At 46.2% G+C, this 23,801-nt stretch overlaps 3 protein-coding genes across 3 annotated transcripts; 1 reads left to right on the top strand and 2 right to left on the bottom strand.

Moving 5' to 3' along the window:
* The first annotated feature begins 494 nt into the window (after positions 1-494).
* On the top strand, positions 495-5,993 carry LOC9269110 (putative UPF0481 protein At3g02645). Its single transcript, XM_015794087.3, has 2 exons — positions 495-926; positions 4,540-5,993. The coding sequence occupies exons 1-2, from the start codon at positions 529-531 to the stop codon at positions 5,891-5,893; spliced, it is 1,752 nt and encodes a 583-aa protein (XP_015649573.2). The 5' UTR covers positions 495-528; the 3' UTR covers positions 5,894-5,993.
* A 3,533-nt stretch (positions 5,994-9,526) lies between these two features.
* On the bottom strand, positions 9,527-10,337 carry LOC107277531 (uncharacterized). Its single transcript, XM_026019953.2, has one exon. The coding sequence runs from the start codon at positions 10,287-10,289 to the stop codon at positions 9,762-9,764; it is 528 nt and encodes a 175-aa protein (XP_025875738.1). The 5' UTR covers positions 10,290-10,337; the 3' UTR covers positions 9,527-9,761.
* Positions 10,338-13,435: 3,098 nt separating this feature from the next.
* LOC4344750 (ABC transporter G family member 14) lies at positions 13,436-18,636 on the bottom strand. The gene is made up of 3 exons (XM_015795441.3): positions 17,963-18,636; positions 16,854-17,730; positions 13,436-14,929 (listed from the first exon to the last, which is right to left on the bottom strand). Exons 1-3 carry the CDS (start codon positions 18,266-18,268, stop codon positions 13,839-13,841), a joined length of 2,274 nt encoding a protein of 757 aa, XP_015650927.1. The 5' UTR covers positions 18,269-18,636; the 3' UTR covers positions 13,436-13,838.
* Positions 18,637-23,801: the final 5,165 nt, after the last annotated feature.

Here is a 23,801-nt window from a genome sequence, read left to right as displayed (position 1 = left end):
ATCTTATATATATAGAATTTCGAAGTTTTCGGGTTTTCCGTTTATACAACAATATATATGAGTCGTTTATGAACTTATTTACAAAACCTGTGGGGGATGACTTGACATAGTCTATATATACTACATAGAACTTACAGTAATTAACAAGTTCAGATATAAAATGTTCACAACCTCATCAGGAGAAGAAATTAAAGTCTCACACGTGCATGCATGCATCCGTGCATTCCCGTTCTTCTTCATTCACTCGGTAAGGACGACTCTGTGCAACTTGATATATATAGATCACATATATATGATGAGCATGTTTCACGTAGTCTCTGTGGCTTACGCGCTGTCTAGCCCTAATTAATCTAACTTAATCCCCTTTTTAACTCCATCTAACCTCCCACTTGCACTAATCCATCATTCCCTTGACCTAATAACTACCCCACATATACTGCTATAGTGCTATATATACATATATATAGAACCCAACTCAAATTAAAGCTAGCTAAGAGGAGGCCGGAGACGACGACGACGACGGCGGCGATGGGTAGCGGCGGCGAGCAGATGGCGAGGCTGCAGGAGCAGGCGAGGTTCGTGGGAGTGGCGGCGGGGAACGCCGGCGTGGGGTTCGACGAGGGGCGGTGGCTGAGCAGGGTGAGGGAGAGCATGGCGGAGCGGGCGGCGGAGGAGCTCGGGGCGGCGGCGGTGAAGGTGTTCGACGTGCCGAGGGTGCTGAGGTCGACGAGGCCCGAGGCGTACGCGCCGCACCACTTCGCCCTGGGCCCCTACCACTGCCGCCGCCCCGAGCTGCGCGACATGGAGCGCTACAAGCTCGCCGCCGCCAAGCGCGCCGAGAAGCTCTTCGCCGCCGGCAAGAGGTTCGACGACCTCGTCCGCCGATTCTCCGACATCCACGACAAGATCCTCGCCCCCTACCACAGGTATATATGTACTGTGTATTGCCTAGCTTCCAGCTGAAACTATATACACTTGGGTTTGTAAAACGGACACTAACCATGCATTAGTCTATAATTAATCAAATGTTTAGTGCCATAAACTTGAAATTTTGATTTATTGTTTTAAAGAAATTTCTATTAAAAGTGTTTTCATAAAACGTACTCGCTCTATTATAAGCCATGATCAAACTCGACATGATTTTCAAAATTAATCTTTGGTTTATAATTTCTCGTATACTGTAAAGTTTGTAGCAACAAATTATAACCGTATGAAACATATTCAAATCTCAATCCAATGATATTATTTTCAGCAAATAAAAATTCATATTATTTATACTAATTGTTGGTAAAATATTTTTAAAGTTAATGTTGAAATATGTGTGCGCCTTTTATATTATTTGATGGACGGAGTATCACTGTATTAGAGAGAAAAATAAAACGCTTGTACCACAACATTTTCTTTTTAGAAATCACGCTCATGGATGACAAATTGTAGAATTGATTACTAATTGTTAGCAAAATGTCCCTCAATAAACATAAACAAAGACATAGACCCTGTTTGGATCCGGAGGGCTATCTATTAAATAGCCCTCCAGAATCTTGCTATTTAAAAGTATTAAACGTAGATTACTGACAAAACCCATTCCATAACCCCTAGTCTATTTTGCGAGACGAATCTAAAGAAGTATATTAATCCATGATTTGCTAGAGTGATACTCACTGGTGGAGAAAGGGGCTTTACTCCCGGTTCGTAACCCCCAAACTGGGACTACCAATCCGGGACTAAAGATAGTGATCTTTAGTCCCGAGTGAAAAAACCGGGAGTAAAAATTCATCTTTAGTCCAGGTTGGTGTTACCAACCGGGACTAAAGATAGAGCCTTTTTAGTCCCGGTTGGTAACACCAACCGGGACTAAAGACAGAGCTAGCCTAGCTAGATCCGATTGCTCTATTATTATTTTATTTTCTTCATTTTGTTTTTAATATATTGATTTCACTCCATCCCCATCCCAAAATCCCAAATAAATTATCCCCAAATCCTCAAATCCCCAAATCGGCCATATTCAAATAGATCACAAAATCTTAAAACAAAATTACATCACAACTTCTACAAAATTCATCACAAATATATCACATATTCACAGACATCACACACAAATCAAATACACAGATCTGAATCACAAATTCTTAGAAAAAAAAGAAAAAAAAACACAGGCTGCTGCAGCCGCTGCCGCGCCGCCCGCCGCGAGGCCCCGCGGTCCGCCGCCGCACCGTCATGAGGCCGCGCCACAGCGCCGTCCGCCGCCGCCCGGGCCTCTGCCCGCCGGTGCGCCGCGGCGAGGCCGCCGGCCGCCGGATCTATCAGTGGGATGATGGGGAGGGAAGGAGAGGAGTTAGAGGAGAGAAGTTAGAGAAGAGGAAGAGGAAGGGATGCTGGGGGAGGGAAGGAGAGGAGTTAGAGGAGAGGAGGAGAAGGAAGAGGAAGAGATGGGATGAAGAGATAAGGTCAGTGGAGGAAGAGGTGAAGAGATAAGGCTGCTCGTCTCCTCCTCCTCGATCTCGCAGATGGCAGATGCCTCGTACTCTCCGCCACGATCTTTTGTTCCGGTTGGTACCAACCGGGACTAAAAATAGATCTTTAGTCCCGGCTGGTAACACCAACCGGGACTAAAGATTAAAAAGCAGCTCTAAACTTTTGAACCGGGACTAAAGATAATCTTTAATCCCGGTTTTTATTGTAACCGGGACCATTGTGGGTTTTGGCCGACCGAGCAAAGATGGTTTCTCCACCAGTGACTACAGTAATCAGCCGCTAATTATGGATTAATATACATCATTAGATTCGTCTCACAAAATAGCCTAGTGGTTATGGAATCGGTTTTGTCGGTAATCTACGTTTAATAATTCTAAATAGCAAGATTCCGGAGGGCTATTTAATAGCCCGGAGGATTCAAACAAGGCCATAGTGGTGACATGACACTCTCGTTGAAAGCCAACACTAACAATCAGACGGAAAATAGAAGATTAAAACTTGAGAAGGAGATTCGTTTAGACGACGCTCCTGTCAAAACCGTTTGATCTCCTCTGCGTTAATTCCAATTTAAGAGGTCAAGAGGATGTGTTAGTCGTCTAAGGCGAGTCTGAGATTATATAAGTATTATGCCCAAAATTTATATCTCATGTACGGGTCTTATTATATATTTATTTTCATTTTTATCCTTGCATCTATCCTAAAAGGCAATAGCCAATAGGAATGCAGCTGAGAAAAAACGACAAGCAAAAACCTTTGACATCGAGCTTGTTTTTGACCAGTTGGCTTGATGTAGCTTTCAAGAAACAACAACGAACTGGGCTATCTACGTGGCATGGTGTAATCTAGCACGTAGATATATATGGCTATATAAAACCATTTCTACATAACATCATTATCTTACGTATACATAAGAGGATTAAGTTAGGTAGAGAGAATTGACGCGTTAACATCTCAATGAGCAACTAATTGCTAGAATAAATCACCAAGCTTGCAAGAGAGCGAATAAGTTAGAAAGTCACCAAGCTAGCCAAGTGAGAATGAGTATCCTCTTAGAAACGCCCAGGGGTTTTCCGGCTAGCTCCATAAGGTGGTGGACTAGTCGATCTGGGTTCGAAGCTCCATCCCTTCTAATTATTTAATATTAGTTCCTCCCTAATATTCGCGTATTTTAGAGCGAGTATCCTCTCGTTGTAGTGGTGTAGTTGTGGGTCTACAAGGTTTAAATTCTAGTTAGTTGTGTGTTCATATTGTTAGTCCAACCTCATTGTTAATTTGTTTGCTGAGTACATTACTAGCAAAAATGTTCATGCTTTGCTATGGATTAAAATATATTATAATATATGTTATAAAAATATTCTATCACATATGGCATAGTATCACTTGTTTGTTTATTTTAATATAAAATATTCACTTTTAAAATAAATATTGGATTACTTCATAATATCATAAATTAATTTTGAAAAATGCAAAAGTAGTGGCTAATATTGTTTTTATAGTATAGATAGCAAAAGATTTTTGAATTTTTATATTTTCTTTACCATTTTCTTTTCTGATCAGCCTTGGCTTCTAAGCCACTTAGAGCTAGCGGAAATATATAGCCCAACCATAAAATTATTTTTAATTGACTCGCTTATTTTCTATGCCTTATCAACTGAGGCGACCATTAATGCCCAAAGGTAAGTAAATAAACATACTCCTTCATTTCATATTATAAATCATTTTTTTTCTAATCAAACTTATTAAAAATTCGATTAAGTTTATAAAAAATGTAGCAAACACCAAATTAGTTTGATTAAAACTAACATTTAATATATTTTTATAGTTTGTTTGTTTTGTATTAAAAATATTGCTATATTTTTCTATAAACTTGATTAAAGCTAAAAGAGTTAACTAGAAAAAAAATCAAAACAACTCATAATATGCAACGGTGGTAGCACTAAAAAAAAATTGAAACTGTGTTTGTGGTTAGTTTCCCCAATTATGGGTTTGCCTTTGTAATTCAAGCAGTTTCTTGTGCTAAATTAACTCAATCAAATTAACACATAAATCGATGCATGTACGTAGGTTACTGGAGCTGAACGAGCAGACGCTGGCATGGATGATGGCCATCGACACGTGCTTCCTCCTCGACTTCCTCGAGAGCTACCACCGCGACGAGGCCACCGACATGGTCTCGTCGGCGGCCAACTGGATCAACGCCGTCGTGCGCGACGCCATCATGCTCGAGAACCAGATCCCGCTCTTCCTCTTCGCCGCCGCCCTCGAGCTCCGCCACGGCACCGACCAGGCCCAGGCCGCCTCCGCCGCCGCCGACGCCCTCCGCGGCGTCCTCGGCCGCTTCATCACCGAGGTGTCCCCCATCAAGACCACCGCCAGCGCCGCCCTCGCCGTCGCCGGCGACGACCTCGCCAGGCACGCCCACCTGCTCGAGCTGCTCTACCACTTCCTCGTCCCCACCGACGCCGTCGCCGAGGCCGTCGGTAACGAGCCGCCGCCGCTCGTCCCCGAGGACTTCTCCGCCGTCGACGTGTTCGACCAAATGCAGAAGGAGATCCCCGACTACGACAAGGTGAAGCAGGCGTGCGTGCAGGTGTCCAGCCTCGACATGGCGCCGATCCGGTTCATCAAGAAGAACCTCATCTCCCGGCCGATGGGCCTCGCGGCGAGCCTCCCGGGGAAGCTGATGCGCAAGGTGCCGCTGCTCTCGGCGGTGGCGCCGCTGGTCGGGAAGCTGTGGTCGTCTTCGTCGTCGGCGGCGGACATGGAGGCGCGGCTCAAGGGGGTGAACCTGGGCACCATCATCAACTCCCCGCTGGCGCAGGAGCTGATGATCCCGTCGGTGGCGCAGCTCGCGGCGTGCGGCGTGCGCTTCGCCCCGGCGCCCGAGGGCATCGCCGGGATCGAGTTCGACGCCCCGGCTGCGACGCTGAAGCTCCCGGTGATCACCGTCGACGGCAACACGGAGACGGTCCTCCGCAACCTGGTCGCGTACGAGGCGGTGGCCGTGCGCGGGCCGCTGGTGCTGGCGCGCTACACGGAGCTGATGAACGGCATCATCGACACGGCCAAGGACGTGAAGATCCTGAGGCAGAGCGGGGTGGTGGTGAACCGGATGAAGAGCGACGGCGAGGCGGCGGAGATGTGGAACGGGATGTGCAGGGCGACGCGGCTGAGCAGGGTGCCGAGGCTGGACGGGGTGATCCGGGCGGTGAACGAGCACCGGAGCAGGAGGGCGGCGGTTCGGCTGAGGAGGATGATGAAGCGCTACGTGTTCCGGTCGTGGCGGGTGCTCACGCTGCTCGCCGCCGTCGTGCTGCTGCTCATGACGGCGCTGCAGACCTTCTGCTCGGTGTACCAGTGCAACCGCTGGTTCGGCAACATGCTGCAGATGCCGCAGCCTGGAGGTAAAGGGCCCTAGCCCTACGGCCTTGTTTTGTTTTCGGGAGCTTTCTAGCAGCTGCAGCTTCTCTCTGTATTGAAAATATGCTTGAACGGTTGAAAAAAAAATCATAAATGTTATAAATAGTAACAAATTCAGTATCTAAAATTTCATGGACTTGTTGATGTACATGAATGGTATAAGCTGATACCTGTAAAATTCGCGAAGTTTTGTGTGTGCTTTTACCCATATGGTTTAGTGTATCTCTACTCCCTCCCACCGCAATGCTCTGCTTGGCACGATAGAGCCGCCGACGAGGTGTTATGGGCTGGTTTGTTCCATGTCATACGGGCCGTAATTTTCCGGGCCTTGCCCCGAAATCCCTCGAGCATTAGCTTACACGGGCTGAAAACAAGGCGTTTCATCGGCCCACCAACCTGGATGAAACAACAAAAAATAAGTCTATTCACCTTCCTCCTCTTTTGCTCCTAACTGAACCGCCTCCCTCAACCGTAAAACCGGGTACAGCACATCCCCATCTTTAAAAACCGGCACAAATAAACTTATTCAGTGATTTGGGAAGCGGTTTCTGCTTACGTGACAAGTTGATCGCGGTTGGCTCGATGAGTCAGGAGGTTGGACCCACATGTCATCGACTATCATCTATCCCCCCCCATCTCCCTCTCTTCTACTACTCTCTTTTTTTTCTCCTCCTTGCTCCTCAACGAGTGCAGCCGAGTGGCACTATGGTGGCTACGGGTCTTGGAGATGAAGCCACTGGATCGGTAGCGAGCAGTGGCCGGAAGAGCAGCGTTCGGGTGAGGACGGATCAACTCGGCGTGTGGGCGACATTCGGGATTAAGGAGGTAGCAGTGGTGGAGGTGCTACAGCGAGGGGAACTCAGCATGTTGGGGTTCACGGCTATCAGAGAAGCACGGACATCTAGCGATGAGTGGGCTTGGCAAGAGGTGGTGGGGTAGAGGAGATCGAGTGGTGGATGGCATCGGTGGGGAAAAAGAGAAAGGTGCTGGAGCAAGAAGGTAGAGACGTTGTTGGACCTAGGGGGAGGGGGTAGCCGGGGCGCCAGAGGCATGGAGCAGGTTAACCTCTTGATTGTTTGAAATGTTCTTCATCCTCGTCATGTTCTTCGATCCACCGGTCCAAGGGACGGTCATGACGTGTGGCGCAAATCATGGTAGCAGGTGAGGCGTGCGGCAATACGTAGATGACAACGAGCATGACCTTGGCGTCATTGATCCTGGTGAGGAATGTGGCCTCACTACCTCAATGCCGGAACGCCGCCGCCGCTGCCTTCCGATCTCCTGCTTCCTCCCACGCCACTATAGCCTCCCCGAGCTTCTGCTCTAACCGTGACTCTGAGGACATGGATGGAGCCTCGTCTCTAAGGCCGTTCCCAGTGCATCACACAAATTTGAGGAACCTCGAGGTGCCATGTAGGCTAGAGCTACAGGTCCAACCTTTGGGTTCTTCACAGTGCAAGTGGCTCTAGGAGTAGCTTTAATTTTGTATTTTAGCCCCTAACACTTTATGTTTCAGTTCTCATTTTTCCAATTTATGTGTAGGTCTAAAATTTACAATAAACACCCTCAAATCTAGAAAAAATATTAAAACCCCCTTTCCCCTCTCTCTCCCTTATCTTTTCGCTCATCTCGCATTCTCGTTGCAACTCTCCGGCCGCTGCGCCTCCCCTCCTCCATCTCCAGCCGCCGCGCCTCCCCCTCCTTCGGCCACCGCGCCTCCCCCAACTCCTCCAGCGCCACTCTCCCTCTCCCCACCGGCTGCCCCCTATCTCCCTCCCCATCTCCGCGACTTAGAGCCAACAGTAGCTCGACGCTGGCAACTCCGCGCCCCTCCTCGCCGGATCTGGCCTTGGGCGATGGCGGGTCGACGACGGCGGGGGCGGCGGTGGCGGCTCGACGGCTAGGGCGGCAATGGCTCGACGACGGGGGCGGAGACGGATGACGATGGCGGCGACGGGTCGATGGTAGGGGCGGCAGCAAGAGGAAGGTTTGCTTCGCATTTTGGGACATGGTCTCTACAACGTAGTGTCGACCCTCTCTCGCCGCGTCACAGGGTTTCTTCCTGACAAGTTATGACGAGGTTTGGGTGGCCAAACGATGCTCCGCGTACTTCATAGGGGCTCGCTCCACGCCTAGATGGCTCGGAATCTCTGCGCTGGTGAGGTAAGGCCGAACGCCACCTCACCGCACTATGAATGGCCTAAGGATACAGATGGAACCGAAAATTCCCTTGCCTCTAAGAATGCACTGCCATTGCGATCTCCCTGATCTTCCATCTTTCCATGCCATCTTCTCCTCCCTGAGCGTTCGCTCCCGTTATGACCCACAAGCCTCTCGGATTATGAAGCCATCACCAATACCATGGGGGGTTGTCTTCGCCATCGCCTACCTCGACCTCCATCTCACGGACCTTGCGAGGGTTCCAAGGCAGCATCATCTTTAGGATCATCACTGACAACCCGACAGGCCGATACCTCCCTGCGGACACTGGCTCCTACTGCCGCTTGGACTTCTTGGACCTCTCCATCACCCTCTCTATCTTCACAAACCAGTTGTCCTCGAGTTCACTGTCCTATGCCTCGGGAACCCTCTCTGCCCTCCCTGCTTGTCTCGTTGCTACTATGCTTCTCACGGTGAGACAATGCTTAGGTCACCCTCGAACCCAGCCTCGGGCATGGGGATGACTCAGGATGGAGGATTTGTGCCGCTGCCCTCGGGGAAGAGATGGAAAATAGAGGCGAGGTGGAGAGAGAGAGAGGAGGGAGGTTAGGAGAGTCGATGACATGAGGGTCCCACATGCGAAATCAGCGAGTCAATCATGATCAACATGCGATGTCAGTAAAAGCCATTTTCTCAACCAATGAAGGAACCAATTTGCACCGGTTTTCGAAGACAGGAGAGGCATTACATCCAGTTTTACGGTTGAGGGAGGCGAATCAATCAAGAAATAAGAGTTGAGGGAGGCCAAACAGACATATTCCAAACAAAAAAGTCTATGCAGGCCGGGCTATACTGCTATAAATGGGCTCGTCTGTTTATTGGACAGATTGGGCCCAAACCTGAACCTACACTAGTGGCATATGGACTGATATTCAACAAAAGCCGGGCCCCACCACGGTTTGTCGGAACGTAATCGCCAGCCGCCCTTCCGTTCCTTGGCCTCCACGCCCGTCCTTTCTGAAATGTTGACTTTCTTCTCTCTCTGCCGCTCTGCGTTCCTTCAACGCAAGCAACCACGCATCAGGTCAACCGACAGCATCTACTGGTACTAGCAGCCTAGCAGTACAAAGCTTCGAAATTCTTGGGCCAATCCAGCTGTGCTCTGCATCCCGTTGACCCGTTGACCGCTGAATCAAAAACCGACCACATTTCAGCGTGCAGCCTCCCTCTCCACTCCATGGAATATACTAAAGAATTGATAAACTCCTACCACAAGAAAGAAACCAGCGACTCGTTTAGTTAGTTAGATTGATTAGCCGGTCAAGTTCGCTAATTACTTGCATGACTCGTACTTGACGTCCCCCAATCTGAACGCAACAGATACGCGCAGAAAATCTTTCACTATAGCGACTTTATTCTGTACGAAATTTCACTAATCATTTCTGCAGATCTGAATTAACGTACGGGAGGCTTTTGGTTAAATTTCCATCCACGGATCGAATTAATAAAGAACAAAGAAATTGTTGACACAATGTTCTACTAATGCTAGTAGTAATAATGAACAACATGTTGAGATTTGACGAAGAGATGAGATGCACTCTACTATGAACAGTACAAAAATCTCCGGCGAGAAACAGGGGCATACAAGGATTCAAAATTGCCATTGGTTGAGATCGTAGGAGGCGTGACGGATTCGCGGTTTGTGCTCATGGCGACGAGGCGGCGGCGGCGGCGGACATGGCGGAGAGGCGGCTGGGGCGCGGGCGGAAGGCGGCGCGGCGGCGCTGGTGGTGGGAGGACGGGCGGATGAGCGCCGCCACGGCGCGGCGGACGTGGTCGCCGCCCTCCACCGCCGCGATGCGCACCAGCGAGTTCGCCATCGCCGACCTCCTCGCGTCCTCGCGCAGCCCGCCGCACGCCGCCGCCACGGAGGGACGCGACGGCGACGCCGCGCCCCGGTGCAGCGCGCACCGGAAGGAGCCCGGGTGCGTGGTGGGCGAGCACGCGCACTCCCTCCTCCTGCTGCGCGCGCCGAGGCCGCCGCCGCCGCGCGACGACGACACGACGGCGGCCGTGGCGTGGGGGAGCGCGACGCGGAAGGCGGACGGGAGGAGGCCGCCGCCATTCGGCTGGCGCGTGGGCGGCGGCGGCGAGCGTGCACCGGCGCCGGATGAGAGCCTGACGCGGCGGCAGACGGAGGGGGACGCCGGCGTCGGCGTGGTCGACCTCGCCATCGGTCCAAGCGCGGCGTGGCGTGGTGGCGCTTCGGTTGCGGCGCGGCCAAACCTAGCGTCGCCGCCGCGGCGTGAATTTATAGGCGGGAAGCGGGTCCATCACTCCAAGCCCAAGCAAGTGGTCTCTTCTTCTTCTTCGGTGTGGCTGCCTTTGTGGGCCCTGGGCCGAGGCCCACATGCATTGTTCACACTTCAGAGAGCTTCTAGAAGCATTGAAGACACAAGACTACCTCAAAGGAGGAGAATAATGAGAGCCTCAAGTCCTGTGATCTTGCAATCAAAAGATCTTGTAAGATCATTGACAATCTGCTTACAAATGATTATACACTACTAGTAGTATTTACTTGACAAATTCATTGCTTTGATTTTGAAGGATTGATGTCTACAAGATTTTTCACCGTGCGTCTTGGATTCTGATCTCATGGTAGCTACTGACATAAAATTAGTCCGAACTAGCTGGTAGCCCGCGCAATTGCGCGGCTAGCACCCAAACAAAATCATATATTTTTTAAGTATGATTTTACTTAAAATTTATTAAATAACTATCTCATTTTCTTAAGACTTTAAAAGACCAAATCTTATCATCCTCGTGTTTCTAATTATATAGTTTTTAAAAGTAACACCAGTTGCTACCTCTTATGTCATCTCCTTCTTTGTTTGCTTGCTCGATCTACCACTATTTCTATTCATTTTTCTTGGAACCTTTAAAAATTGGATTTTATAGTTTTTAGAGTTTATTGTCACGTTGGGTTTCGTTTTTATAATATCTAGATGTCCTGTCAAACGTTGCCATTATACTCCTCTACGGCCCATCCACTGTTTCTTCTCTTTATTGTCATTAAGATTTTAAAAATCGAACATAATTTATCGTTTTTGTTCATTTTTTACTTTCTAGAAGTCCCGCCAAACCGTCATCGGCTTTGCCATTGTACTCCTCTACGGCTCGCCCACTGCCTTCCTTCGTTATTGTCATTGTGATTTTAAAATCGAACATGATTATCATTGGTTTTTTTTTACTTTTTGGAAGTTCCAAACCTTTAAAAATTCGACTTGTAGTTTCATTTTTTTTATAATTTTTAGAAGTCCCATCAAACGATGCCACTATGCCCTTCTACAGCCCGTCCGCCGCCTACTCTTTATTATCATTATGATTCTAAAAATCAAACATAACTATTGTTGGAATTCATTTTTTATTTTCTAGAAGTCCCGTCAACCGTCGGTGGCTCTGCAGCTATACTCTTATACACCCTGCCCGCTGCTTCTCCTTTTTATTGTCATTGAGATTTTAAAAATCGAATATGATTATCAATGGTTTTTTTTTTTTACTTTCTAGAAGTCCCGGCAACCGCCCTACTTGTTTGCTTTATGGCCTGCCTGACGTCCTTCCTTTTAATCGTCGTTAGGATTCTATTTGGTATTTTATTAATAATTTTTATATATCGTATCAACTGTCACCACTCTACTCCTTTATAGGCATATTACTTAATTTATCTCGTCATGTCGTCATGTGCTTTAGATTGTTTTTTCTTTCAATAATCTTTATTTTTATCACAAATTTTAGTTATTTATAAATTTTATTCCTAATTGAAATCTTATTTTCCTTTTTCTAATTTCAGAATTTATTTTTAAAAAAAATTTAGTTACTACCATATTGTGTTCTTTTAATGTTTTTATTTTTTCATTTTCAATTTCAATTGTTTCAAAATTGTATTCATACTTGAACTTTCTTTTAATTTTTCTAATTTTGGATATTATTTTATTTTTTTCAAAATTTTAATTAATCTCGTATTGCGTTCTTACTTGGATTCTTCTTTCAATATTACTTATTTTTAGTTTCGAATTTCAGCTAATTTAAAATTGTATTCCTACTTTAACTCTTCTTTTATTTTCTTTTTCTAATTTCGGATTTATTTTTATTTTTATTCCGAATTTTAATTAATCTCGTATTGGGTTCTTATATGGATTCTTCTTTTAATATTCCTTATTTTTAATTCCGAATTTTAGCTATTTTTAAATTGTATTTATACTTGGACTCTCCTTTCCTTTTCTAATTTTAGATTTTATTTTATTTTTATTTCGAATTTTGATTAATCTCGTATTGGGTTCTTATATGAAAACTTCTTTCAATATTGCTTATTTCTAATTCCGAATTTTAGCTATTTTTAAATTATTTTTCTACTTGGACTCTCCTTTCCTTTTCTAATTTTGGATTTTATTTTATTTTTATTTCGAATTTTGATTAATCTCGTATTGGGCTCTTATATGGAAACTTCTTTCAATATTGCTTATTTTTAATTTCGAATTTCAGCTATTTTTAAATTAGACTTCTACTTGGACTCTCTTTTTTCTTTTTTTTCTTTTTCTCTGATTAATGTGGGAATTTCTAGCCCCCACAGCGATCATGGTGTCTTTTTTCAAAGCTGTTTTAATAATATAATAGATTCCATGTGAATTTAACAGTGGCGTAATTGTTCTGTTTCTTTACTCCATGGTTCTAAATTCCATTTCAGAATTCAGTTATGAGGTGACAACTGTCGAGATTTGACATGCTGAACTAGTCCAAGCCAATATGGAACTGGTTTCAGAATGGGCCACTCGAATTGAGACATTTCAACAAACTGAATCTTTTTTTGTTTCTCACTTCAAAATCCCAATGGCACTTAGCTCACATCATTTCATACGCTGTTAGCCTTATGTTAGCCCACCTGCTGGAAAACTCTGCTCAAACCTCAAGCTTCAGCAGGACATCAAAACAACAAAAGCAACAAAAAGTAACTGCTATATGTACAGAATTTCAGATGCAGAAAAACAGTGAGGCTGTTGATTTTTGCAGAGGAGGAGGGTATTCTTATTCTTCAGGGTTCAGAATAGCAGCAGCACAATGCACAAGCATCTTTTCTCTGTATACATTGCACTTCAATCCCATTGTGCTCTGTGACTCTGTCCTCAACTCCACACTGCAAAAAGGGCTTTGGTGCACTGGCACATCCATGCAAGAATTATTAGGCTTCTTGTTTATTTTTTATTTGGACAGACAGCTGAATTCTGTTTGTGAGGAGCCTCATAAAAAAAATACCACTTCAATTTGGAAAGCTTTATGAGGAGATTAATTAATTAACTAAAATTGCTATGGATGACAAAGGAGATAACTGAATCAGCAGTGGCATGAAAAAAATTGCTGGTCAGAGCCAAGCTGCAGCTGCTGCAGGGTTTGTATAGTGTTCTTGTATTGTACAGGGTTGAGGGTTCCAACTCCCTTTACTAGCACTAGTTATTATTACATGATGGAACATGTCATCATCTCATCTCTGCTCTCTTATACTTAATTAATTAACTCTCTTCATTAATTAATCACTCGATTAAGCTATAAACTCTCTGGGTGAAGCAGCAGCATCCATCCAAGAAAATTAAGAAGAAATGAAACTTAATTTTCCAGGGTTAATCATTAATTGACCCTTCTTGTTCTTGTCTTGGATGGATCAGCAGCTCTAGCTAGATGGATACTTGGATAGCTGACGCCGCCGGCGATGGCGATGGCGACGGCGAGCTTCACCTTGGCTTGAGGCGGTCCAAGGCGAGGTAGGCGATGACGCGGTAGCCGACGAGGAGGAGCGCCATGACGCAGACGTCGACCCAGTGGTTGTTGAGCCCGACGGCCTTGATGGCCGGGAAGTCGGCGACGAGGCAGCGCGCGCCGCCGCCGCCGCAGTCGTAGTGGGCGGCGCCGTCGCCGAACTGGATGCCGATGAGGAGGCGGTAGCAGTAGAAGCTGTAGTTGAGCCACCGGAGCCAGCCGACGAAGGGCGGGATGTGCTGGACGTAGTAGCCGCCGGCGATGAGGAAGACCATGGTGATGACGGAGGCGAGGGTGGTGCCCTGCTTGACGTCCATGAGCACGGCGCCAATGGCGAGCCCGAGGCTCTGGGCGACGAGGACGCTGTAGAGGACGACGAGGAGGGAGAGGAGGAAGGGGCCAGGGCGCGGGTCGAGGCCGCCCATCCAGTAGAGGATGACGACGAAGGCGGTGGGGAGGGCGAGCTCCATGGGTAGGTCGGCGGCGGTGCGCGCGGCGAAGTAGGAGGAGAGGCGGTACATCCCCGACGACCTCTCCTTCACCAGCATGGGGCGCTCGAGCGGGAAGGTGAACACGGCGTTGTAGAGCGGGAAGAAGCCCCAGAAGACGGAGAAGAAGAAGATGAGCGCCGTCCGGTCCTGCAGGTGCGCCGCCGGCGTGCGCCACCACAGCAGCCCGGCGAGGCTCGCCACGCTCAGCACCTGGAAGATCCGGAGCTTGTTGAACGACTCGTACCGCCGCTCCTTCACCCCTCGCCGGAGCAGCACCGTGAACTGCGCCCACCACCCGTTCGTCCACTGTTCCGCCGCCGCCTTCCCACCACCACGCCTCCTCCTCCCCGCCACCGCCGCCGCCGCCGCCGCGCCCTGACCACCACCACCGCCTCCTTCCCGCGCGCAGATGTCCAGCTTCACCGCCGGCGCAATGTGCCGCTCGTACGCCGCCGCCAGCTTCCCCCTCACCTCCTTCAGCTCCGCCTCACTCCCCCCGCCGTTCGCCGCCGCCGCCGCCGCGCCACCACCAACATCCCCATCACCACCACCGCCGCTGATCTGCGGCGCGATACCTGCACGAGCAAGAAGAGAGAGAAAAAAAAAAACCGCACGTGAGACCGTGAGCTCGACAAGTGTCCCGCCATTGTTCACAAAAGATTTGGAGGTGCAATACAATCATGAGCGCGCGCGGCGCTGTCGGGCGCGGGGAACGCAAATGCGCCGCGCCATGATTGGGCAGCTGCTCGATCGATCCATCGATCGAGACTCGAGAGTGCGCCAAGCTAAGTGTGTCCCCATCCATGTCCCTCTGATCTCCACCCAACTAAGCTATTGCGGCTGCCGATCGATGCCGGCCGGCATGCCGCTATCGCTCGCTCGCCATTGCGCACGCAATGTAATCAAACACTACCGCGACACGAACGCGTGATGGCGATCGATGATCAAGTGTGAGGGCTGTTCAGATTAATGCTATTTTAAAATATACATTTTTTTTAAGTTATCAAAGATATGCATACATTTATTTTTTTTAACTTTGGTAAATATATAAGAAATCCAGCTAAAATTTCAGCAATATTATTAACTTACTAAAATTTTGGTACTAGTTTATTTTGACTATAATCTAAACAGTCTATAAGTATTAAGTATTGCTATCGTCAGGGGACCCATGGAACGGCATGCGCGCACCGTATCAAGGACACAATCTCTCAAACACGTTGGCTCGTGCTTCTCTTCTCAGTGCTCACCAAGCTCACCCTCCTCTCTCTATCTCTGCTTATGCTTTTCTTTTTCTTTACTTATTAAAAAATTTATGAGCCCATGGTATGTGTAAGTATAAATTGTTTGATTATTGCTTTATGTTCACCTTTTTGCAAGGTGGTTAACTGAACAACTGTGGGGAGAATTATATATTATGAACAAGTGTTGAAGGATCTGATTCCTCTAGCTTTTTTATATGGGACGAATTGTACGGGAGAATAATCCTGTGAGGCCCTGTTTGGAATGTGGGGAATTTTTCGTTTTCTACAGGAATTGAAATGTTTGCTTGTGAAATTTCCGCAAAATCCGTTTATTTGAGGGTTAATTAGACTCTGTATTTTCTTCAGTGGTTGGACTCTGTTTGCAGAAAGGTACCCTCACAGAAACAACACATGGTATAATTCCAATTCCAAAGTATAACCAATGAAAAAAAATGCTAATAAAATGGAATATGCCATACTGTGAATTGAGTCCAGTTAACCACACATGTATGTGACACAAATTCTTATAGGGCGACCTTTCAAGATCACTGCATTACTTTTCAAGCTCAGGACTTTTAGCTGATAATAGTGGTGACTAAGGGCTACGAGCCTATGATCAAGTGTATGGTACATGTTCTAAATGTCATGGAGATGCCAAGAACTGATGGTTGCAATGCTTGAAACGATTTTAAAAAAAAAGGAATTGATGTTGTTGCCGCCATGTTGGGAGGCAAAGGGGAGAATCCTAATGACAAACTACTGAAGGGTGAAAATCTACACGGATGCTCGTCCATCGTTTACTTTTCAGCTTATAAGTCGCTGGAAAAAAATAAATATTAAAAACTTATTTTTAGAGTTGGTTTTGGGAATTTTCATCATAGTTTATTTTTCAACTTCCGCTTTTATATCGCTAAGAACATTTATAAAAGTTTTACCTCTAAATTATTCTTTGATCACTTATAAACCGTTACGGGCTTATAATCAGCTATAGGCGAAACGTTGAAACACAAATGTGTATCATGATTTTTCGACGATATAAATAAACCTTCTAAAAATCTATGATACAAATTCTTCTGTGGTAATTTCGCCGATTTGTTGGACATATGACGTGAGCGTTAGGAATAGAGTGTCAGATGCCAATATGCCATGTGAATTGGAGAGCATCACAAAAAGTTAGAGAGAGAGAGGAAGAGAAGATGAGGAGGAGGAGAGGGAATAATAATGGCGATCGAGGAGTGGGGATCGATGGCGTACGTACCGTTGGCGAGGTCGAGCATGAGGTCAGCCGGGTTGAGCGACAGCGGCGAGGCGAAGCCGACTGAGGCGAAGTAGGAGAGCGCGTCAGCGGCGAGGCCGTAGTAGATGGGGCAGCCGTCGGAGGAGAGGAGGAGGACCTTGTCGAACATGTGGTAGAGCCTCGACGACGGCTGGTGGATGGTCACCACCACGGTGCGGCCGCCGCCGGCGGCCATGCGGCGGAGCGTGCCGACGATCCTGGCGGCGGTGGTGGAGTCGAGCCCGGAGGTCGGCTCGTCGAGGAGGAGGAGGCTGGGGTCGACGAGCATCTCGAGCCCGATGCTGACGCGCTTCCGCTCGCCGCCGGACAGCCCGCGCACGCCGCGGACGCCGCCGATCATGCTGTGCGCCACCTTGCCGAGCCCGAGCTCCAGCATCACCTCCTCCGCCTGCGCGCGCTTCTCGCCGGCGCCGAGCGCGCGGGGGAGACGGAGCAGCGCCGTGTACCAGAGCGTCTCGGCGACGGTCAGGTGGGGGTAGAGCACGTCGTGCTGGGTCACGAACCCGGTGCGCCGCTTCACCGCGCCGGAGAACGGCTGCCCGTTGTAGGTGATCTTCCCGGACAGCATCCCCCGCCCGCCGCCGCCGCCGCCGCCGTGCCGGCCGCCCAGCGCCGTCAGCAGCGTCGTCTTGCCGCTCCCCGACGGCCCAAGCATCGCCAGCATCTCACCCGGCCGCACAACCCCGGACATCCCGCTGATGATCGTCTTCTCCTTCGCCACTGCCGCCGCACCCTTCTTCCTCCTCCCCTCCCCGCCGCCGCCGATCGCCGACGACATCCTCGCGCACCACCCCGCCGCCGGCTTGCCGATCTTCACCTTGTACACCACCTCCTCGAACTGCACCAATTATCACAAAAAAAAAAGCATGGTCACGTCTCATCACCAACCTCCCTCATGCACATATGTCAACATGCTCATGCACGTAGCTCTACAAGTACGTACGTACGTACATACATACATACCCCTCCGTCCCAAAAAAAGATCAACCTAGATTCGTAACTAGGAATTCATTTTTTTTGACAGAGTAGTATATATGTATATATACACAAATGTGTACTTGTCTACTCACCTTGAGGACAAGAGGGTAAGAGTTGGCGGCGGAGTGGTGGCCGGAGGCGACGGAGGGGTGACTTGAGGTAGTGGGGTGGACGATGGCGGCGCCGGAGGTGTTGGTGGAAGAGGACGACGCGGCGGTGGCGGTGGGAGAATTGGTAGAAGAAGAAGAAGAAGAAGAAGAAGAAGAAGAAGTGGTTGAAGGTGGAGAACTGAAGTCGCGGTGGTGACCGTCACCGGCGCCGCCCCCGCCGCTGCCAGCGGGTGTCTGGTGGTGGTGGTGGCGGCCATGATCATCGCCATGCAACTCCTGAGGCGGCATGGCGATCGATCGATGGATGAAAATCTCTCTGTCTCTCGGGTGTTTTTCACACACAAGCCACTATACCAACACCACAGCTAGCTAGGCTGTGGGATTGGATGCTATACTACTACAGCTGCAGTAGTGGCAGCTAGTAGCTAGCTAGCTTGATCGAGCTGAGTTGACACACAACCTTGTGATGATGGTGATGATGACGATGTTGAAGGAGAAGGGATGAAGGAGAGGGCTTTGCCTTCTCCTACTACTTCAACTAGGCTATCTCACTCCCAAGTGAAGTGCTGTCTGGTTTTTGGCTTGGTGATTGCAGGTATATTTATCATAGCTGAAGAGGAGAGAGAGAGAGAGAGAGAGAGAATGTGAATGTGTTTGTGTGTGGAGTGGGGGTGAATTGGCAAAGGCAAAGAAAGAAAGGGAGGGGGTAAGATGGACCTACCAAATGGGGCAGGGGAGCAACACTTGTTGCTGTCACTTTTTTTATTGGCTAGCTAGGATGGCAATTGGCAAACCCTATAAATTTATTGTTAGTTACTACCCAGTAATATATGTGTGTAGTTTTTTTTAGTGATTTTGTATATAGTTGATTAACAATTTGTGTGGCGTATTATCTAAAAAAAGAACAATTTGTGTGGTGTGCAAGGTAACACACCACTAGATGCATATGCTGATGATATCCATTAGAAGTTACAAATGGTGGTGGTAGTTATTGTTGAAACCTGAAAGGGAGTTTATATCACCCATATGGTGGTTTTGTAGCTCTAGCATGGTGTGGACTGTGGATCATCTCACTTTCTTTTCAAAGATATTAGAGAAATATTACTGATGTGGTGTAGTGCGCATAATGATTAAACTGGGCAGTTGGTTTGCAAATGGGATCTAAATGTAAATCTGGTTACAACTTACCCCAACAAACAAACATTCTAGTAATTAGGTATATTTACACGGGATCGGAAATGTTTGCAAGATTGCAGGAATAGAGATACAACTTGTAGCCCACAATGGCAGCCATACACAAGACAACAATGATTAAGATGGCAGGAAAGTGATGTGAGTTAAAATTTTTTTAGGGAAATGACAAATTACATACACCCAAGAGAAAGAAAGGAGAGAAACAAAAATAGTGCGATCTTGAAGGAGAGAGGAGGAACAGAGAAACTTAAACTAGAAAAAGAAAAGGGAAGCTCTACTTGTTTTATTTGTGTACTTGAGACTAATGAAAGTCATGTGTGGATTCGCACTTAATTTGCCACCAATTTTGCTGCTTAGGCTTCATCATGATGTCCTGCCATTAATTGTTCCATATTTAAATAGATATGGTAGCATCATAACTGTCACTTATGCTAACAACGTTATTAAGGCTTAGTTCGAACTAGATTGTTGGCTCGGATTTTAAACAGCACAGTAAACAAGATAGCATTAGTATTATTGAGTATTTTTCAAACTTAAAAAATAGATTTATTTATTTTTTTAAAAAACTTTTATATAGAAAATTTTTACACGAAACATACCATTTAATTAGCAGTTTGGGAAACGTGCTCATACTAAGGCCGGGTTTAGTTCCCAACTTTTTCTTCAAACTTTCAACTTTTTTATCACGTCAAAACTTTCCTACACATATAAACTTTCAACTTTTTTCTTCAAACTTACAATTTTAACGTAGAACTAAACACACCCTAAACGAGGGAGAGACCAAACGAATAGTGTCAGAGAAGTGGGGACATGGGTTCCCACCACCAACTATTAGGGACACCGGGGGTTTCTGAACCAGGCCACGTGGCACCAAGCCACGCCAGTCATAGGTGGGACTGAGAACTCGGTCTCTTATTTTAACAAGCCGAATCTAGAGTTCGGGATGCGAGCTCAGGGCACGCCCGAGCTCAGCCCCGTTGGCTGCTCGGGGCCCCTGTTACACCTTAAATATGACAGTACCTGGAGTGTCGGTACTCCTCGTCACAGAGATGCTCTTGCATTTAGTCTGAGGGATACGAATCCATCCACTACGCGTGGGGAATGATAAGCAACAAAACAACGCATGTCGATTGTGGAACTAACCATCATTATGCCTAAAAAGATGGGCATGGGATGTCAGGGGACGTGGTTGACTGTTATGTCGCTTGGCCAGACCCACCACAACATGACACACCCAGTTATCTAAGGCCGATAGGTGGGCCCAATAGACGTCATCTACATCCTAGTCACCTACCCCGAGCTACGCGTCGACGCGAAGGGCAAGTGGCTAGAGAGGAGCCGCCTCGTGTGAAGATAGCTCCGCTAGGCCCTCCTAGGGTCCTGTAGTGAGCCCTACTTGCCCGCATGCCGTAAAACTTTACCTACCTAATGCCCTTCTGTGGGACCCTTTTGCAACAGACATCAAACTATAAGGGAGAACCAAGGCCATGCAAGGAAGAAAAAAAACTCTAGTAGCTCTAGCTAAGAGAGTTTCACACCTTATAAAAGATTGAGGCAGAGATCTAAGGAAGAACACAACATGAGTAGGGTGCTATGGCTATGAGCGGCCCGATCCTACATAAACTGTTTGTCTTTTGCTCTTTCACGTGTTCATGACTTAGTTCCCACGGACCTGCTCCTTGGCCCATATCCACAAAAGGGGTGTTTCTGTACTCCCTGCTAGAGGAGTCCGGGCTCCGACAAATAGCTATTCTGAACGAAGCCTCCTTTGGACACAGTGACTTTCTAGATTCCCAAATGAATTGAATTGATTCTTCTAAAAATCGTGAAATTCTTACATAAATCTAGCAAAATCCGTATATATCAAAGGAGGTTTTACATATATATCTTTATGTTTATTTTTTTTAGATAATAGAAATGGATTACATCTCCGGCCTGTACCCGTAGGTACACAGCCAAAAAGTCCAGAAGTGAACAGAAATAAGTTTTAAAAAGGCGAGATGGGACAAACCCCCAACTTTTGGCACTAATATGATCTACTAAAATAATGTTTCTAAAGTCACATAGATTCTATCACGAAATTCTGTAGATACTATGCCATCTAAACTGGAATAAAAGTTCCTTGGCTACCAATTCCAAACGTGTAGCACCATTGCGCATAGTATCCTGTTGTTCCTGTGAAAGCATCATACACCAAGAGTGGAGCCAATTGGAACACATGAAGATAACCTGCATGATGTTAGGCATTTTATTATGGTTAAAAACTATATCATTACAGCAACGCCAGATTGACCAACATATAGCACTAGCTCCAAATAAAATCATTTTTTTGGGGTCTAGGCACTCCCTTAGGCAGTTACCAAAAATATCTTTTGCATTGTGGGGAAGGGGGATATTGAAGGCAAAGAAGATACATCGCCAAACAAAACGTGCAACATGACAGTCAAAGAAAAAAAAGTGTTGGATGGTCTCTTGTATATTACAAAAATAATATTGCTTGTTTCCCCTCCATTTTCTCTTTACGAGGTTATCTTTCGTTATGATTACTTTTTTTTAAGAAACACATAAATACTTTGATTTTTTGTGGTACCTTTACCTCTCATAAGATCCTCTTGTGGATCTTTACATTGGAATTGATGATCGCATTATACATGGATTTGACCAAAAATTGGCCATTTTTATGTAGCGACCAAATAAAGCAATTTTTTTTTGTCATTTAACAGGGTTATGTTAGCTAGTCGAAAAATCAAATCATTCCACTCAACTAACTTTGGTCCTACAATTGATCGTCGGAATGAAAAATTCAACGGTGTTGTGCTCATAACCTCTGCCAATATCTTTATGTTTAATGTAGCGCTATATTTATAGTATATATACAATTGTAAGTTTAAAGTATTAAAACTATGATAACATATGAAAATGGCATAAACTACATGTGTACGTATGCAATAATATGAATGATCCAAGTTTTTTTTTAAAAGAACATTTCTAGTGATGGCAACTTATCGGTTTTGATGAAGCCGTTGGGGACAAGTTTGTGGAAAACTAAGCGGTTTTAGCTGGTTTTTCATATAGTAGAATTGACCAAAAGTTTTCAGTTTTTGGCAAAGCGACAGGACTGGTTTTCACCTTGAAAAGGGTAATGTAAACCATACTACAGTTAACTTCATATAACTTGTCAGATTATTATATATCAAAATGTTCACCCTGCTCCATCTACAAATGCTCGCACTGCATCACTACAAATAAAGTGAAGAAATTTCAATGCATGCACACACAGTTGACACAATGTGAGCAACTCATGTTAGCCATCATTAATTGATGGAAGTGTGTCACTTGCCACTTTTTCCTCTTTATTTTTTAAAGTCAAGTACAATATGCAGATATGTTGGATTATATTTGGAATACATCACCTCTGATAATTTTTGGATCAGGTATCTCGAGGCAACACTAGACGAACCCTTCTCACCTCCACCATAACTTAAGGACATGGATCCTCTGCAGTACTGCATTTGTATTAGCAGTGGCTGACAGGTGGACCCGATCCCATATGTCAGCGGCTACTACTGCAGGTGCAGTACTGCAGACAATCTCCACTGTTAACTGAAGCCCCTTGAATTAGGGTCATTTTATGGTACCTTACGCTAGTAGCCTCTATGCAGTGGTGACGGGAACGTATTTATAGTTTCTCGGCAATGGTGATTAGGCTATGCCATTACACAAAGCATGTTTGGTAAATACGTACAAAGAGGATGTATAACATATGTAGAACATAAATGTTGCATTTTGGGACCTGAAAACATAAATTACACATTGGACCTGCAAGCCTAGTTACACTAGATGAGACGCAATACAAACATATACATGAGTTCATGTCACTATATTATCATATAGGTAATCGCACTTTGTCTTGTAGAGGTGAAACGGTAGCTCTGCTGCTATATGTATTAGCCTTTTCAGCTTTAATTATGTTATGACCCATTGACGACGAGAGTACTGAATTTAATCTCAGTGGGCTGGTTGTGGAGGCTGACACAAAGAGATCTAGATCATCCCTCGTTTTCCAAATGCTAGCTAGCTAGGAAAATAAGAGCTCATTTGTGTGATGTGTCTACAGAAACTTGTGTTTCCTCTTTCTGGTTTTACTATTAGGATGTTACATGCCTATGCTTTAGCTATAACTATATATCCTAACCTATAACGCTATCTGCTATCAAAGACCACAGTTTTAGTGGTGCGATAAGTATTTATCCTAATGGCCTCGCAACTGAAACCGGTACATTTGTGCAGACGGTCTATAACCCGTTTTCTCAGACGTTTATGCAAACTTCCTGCAACTAAGGGCCTATAAAAATCGAGGATTATTTGTGCAGTCGAATTCCACGACAGCCACCATACTAAAAATATTATGGAACTTGACATCAGCGAATGACCATACTAAAAATATATTCAAAAAAACTGTTAACTAGGAAATACTGTAAGAATCCCATGCATAGAACTTTGGTTTACTTCATATCGGGCTTAGTATATATGAATTTTCTAGAAATTTTCAAAGTTTGGATTTTCTAAATAATCCTTGTAAGAAAGGTAGCAAAGCTTGTGATGAATATTTAGCCACCTAAATAAT

Source organism: Oryza sativa, chromosome 8 (assembly GCF_034140825.1).
Source record: "Oryza sativa Japonica Group chromosome 8, ASM3414082v1".
NCBI classification, from domain to species: Eukaryota; Viridiplantae; Streptophyta; class Magnoliopsida; order Poales; family Poaceae; genus Oryza; species Oryza sativa.
Note: the sequence above shows the minus strand (reverse complement) of the source record. Positions and strands in the feature narration are given on the sequence as shown.

What these genes read in the sequence shown, in the direction of transcription:
- LOC107277531 (XM_026019953.2), bottom strand. Translation starts at nt 10,289, where the DNA reads ATGGCGAGGTCGACCACGCCGACGCCGGCGTCCCCCTCCGTCTGCCGC.
- LOC4344750 (XM_015795441.3), bottom strand. Translation starts at nt 18,268, where the DNA reads ATGCCGCCTCAGGAGTTGCATGGCGATGATCATGGCCGCCACCACCAC. An exon ending in CTTACCCTCTTGTCCTCAAG is followed by an intron (nt 17,731 to 17,962) that starts GTGAGTAGACAA and finishes TAATTGGTGCAG; the next exon opens with TTCGAGGAGGTGGTGTACAA. An exon ending in CATGCTCGACCTCGCCAACG is followed by an intron (nt 14,930 to 16,853) that starts GTACGTACGCCA and finishes TTGCTCGTGCAG; the next exon opens with GTATCGCGCCGCAGATCAGC.
- LOC9269110 (XM_015794087.3), top strand. Translation starts at nt 529, where the DNA reads ATGGGTAGCGGCGGCGAGCAGATGGCGAGGCTGCAGGAGCAGGCGAGG. An exon ending in ATCCTCGCCCCCTACCACAG is followed by an intron (nt 927 to 4,539) that starts GTATATATGTAC and finishes GCATGTACGTAG; the next exon opens with GTTACTGGAGCTGAACGAGC.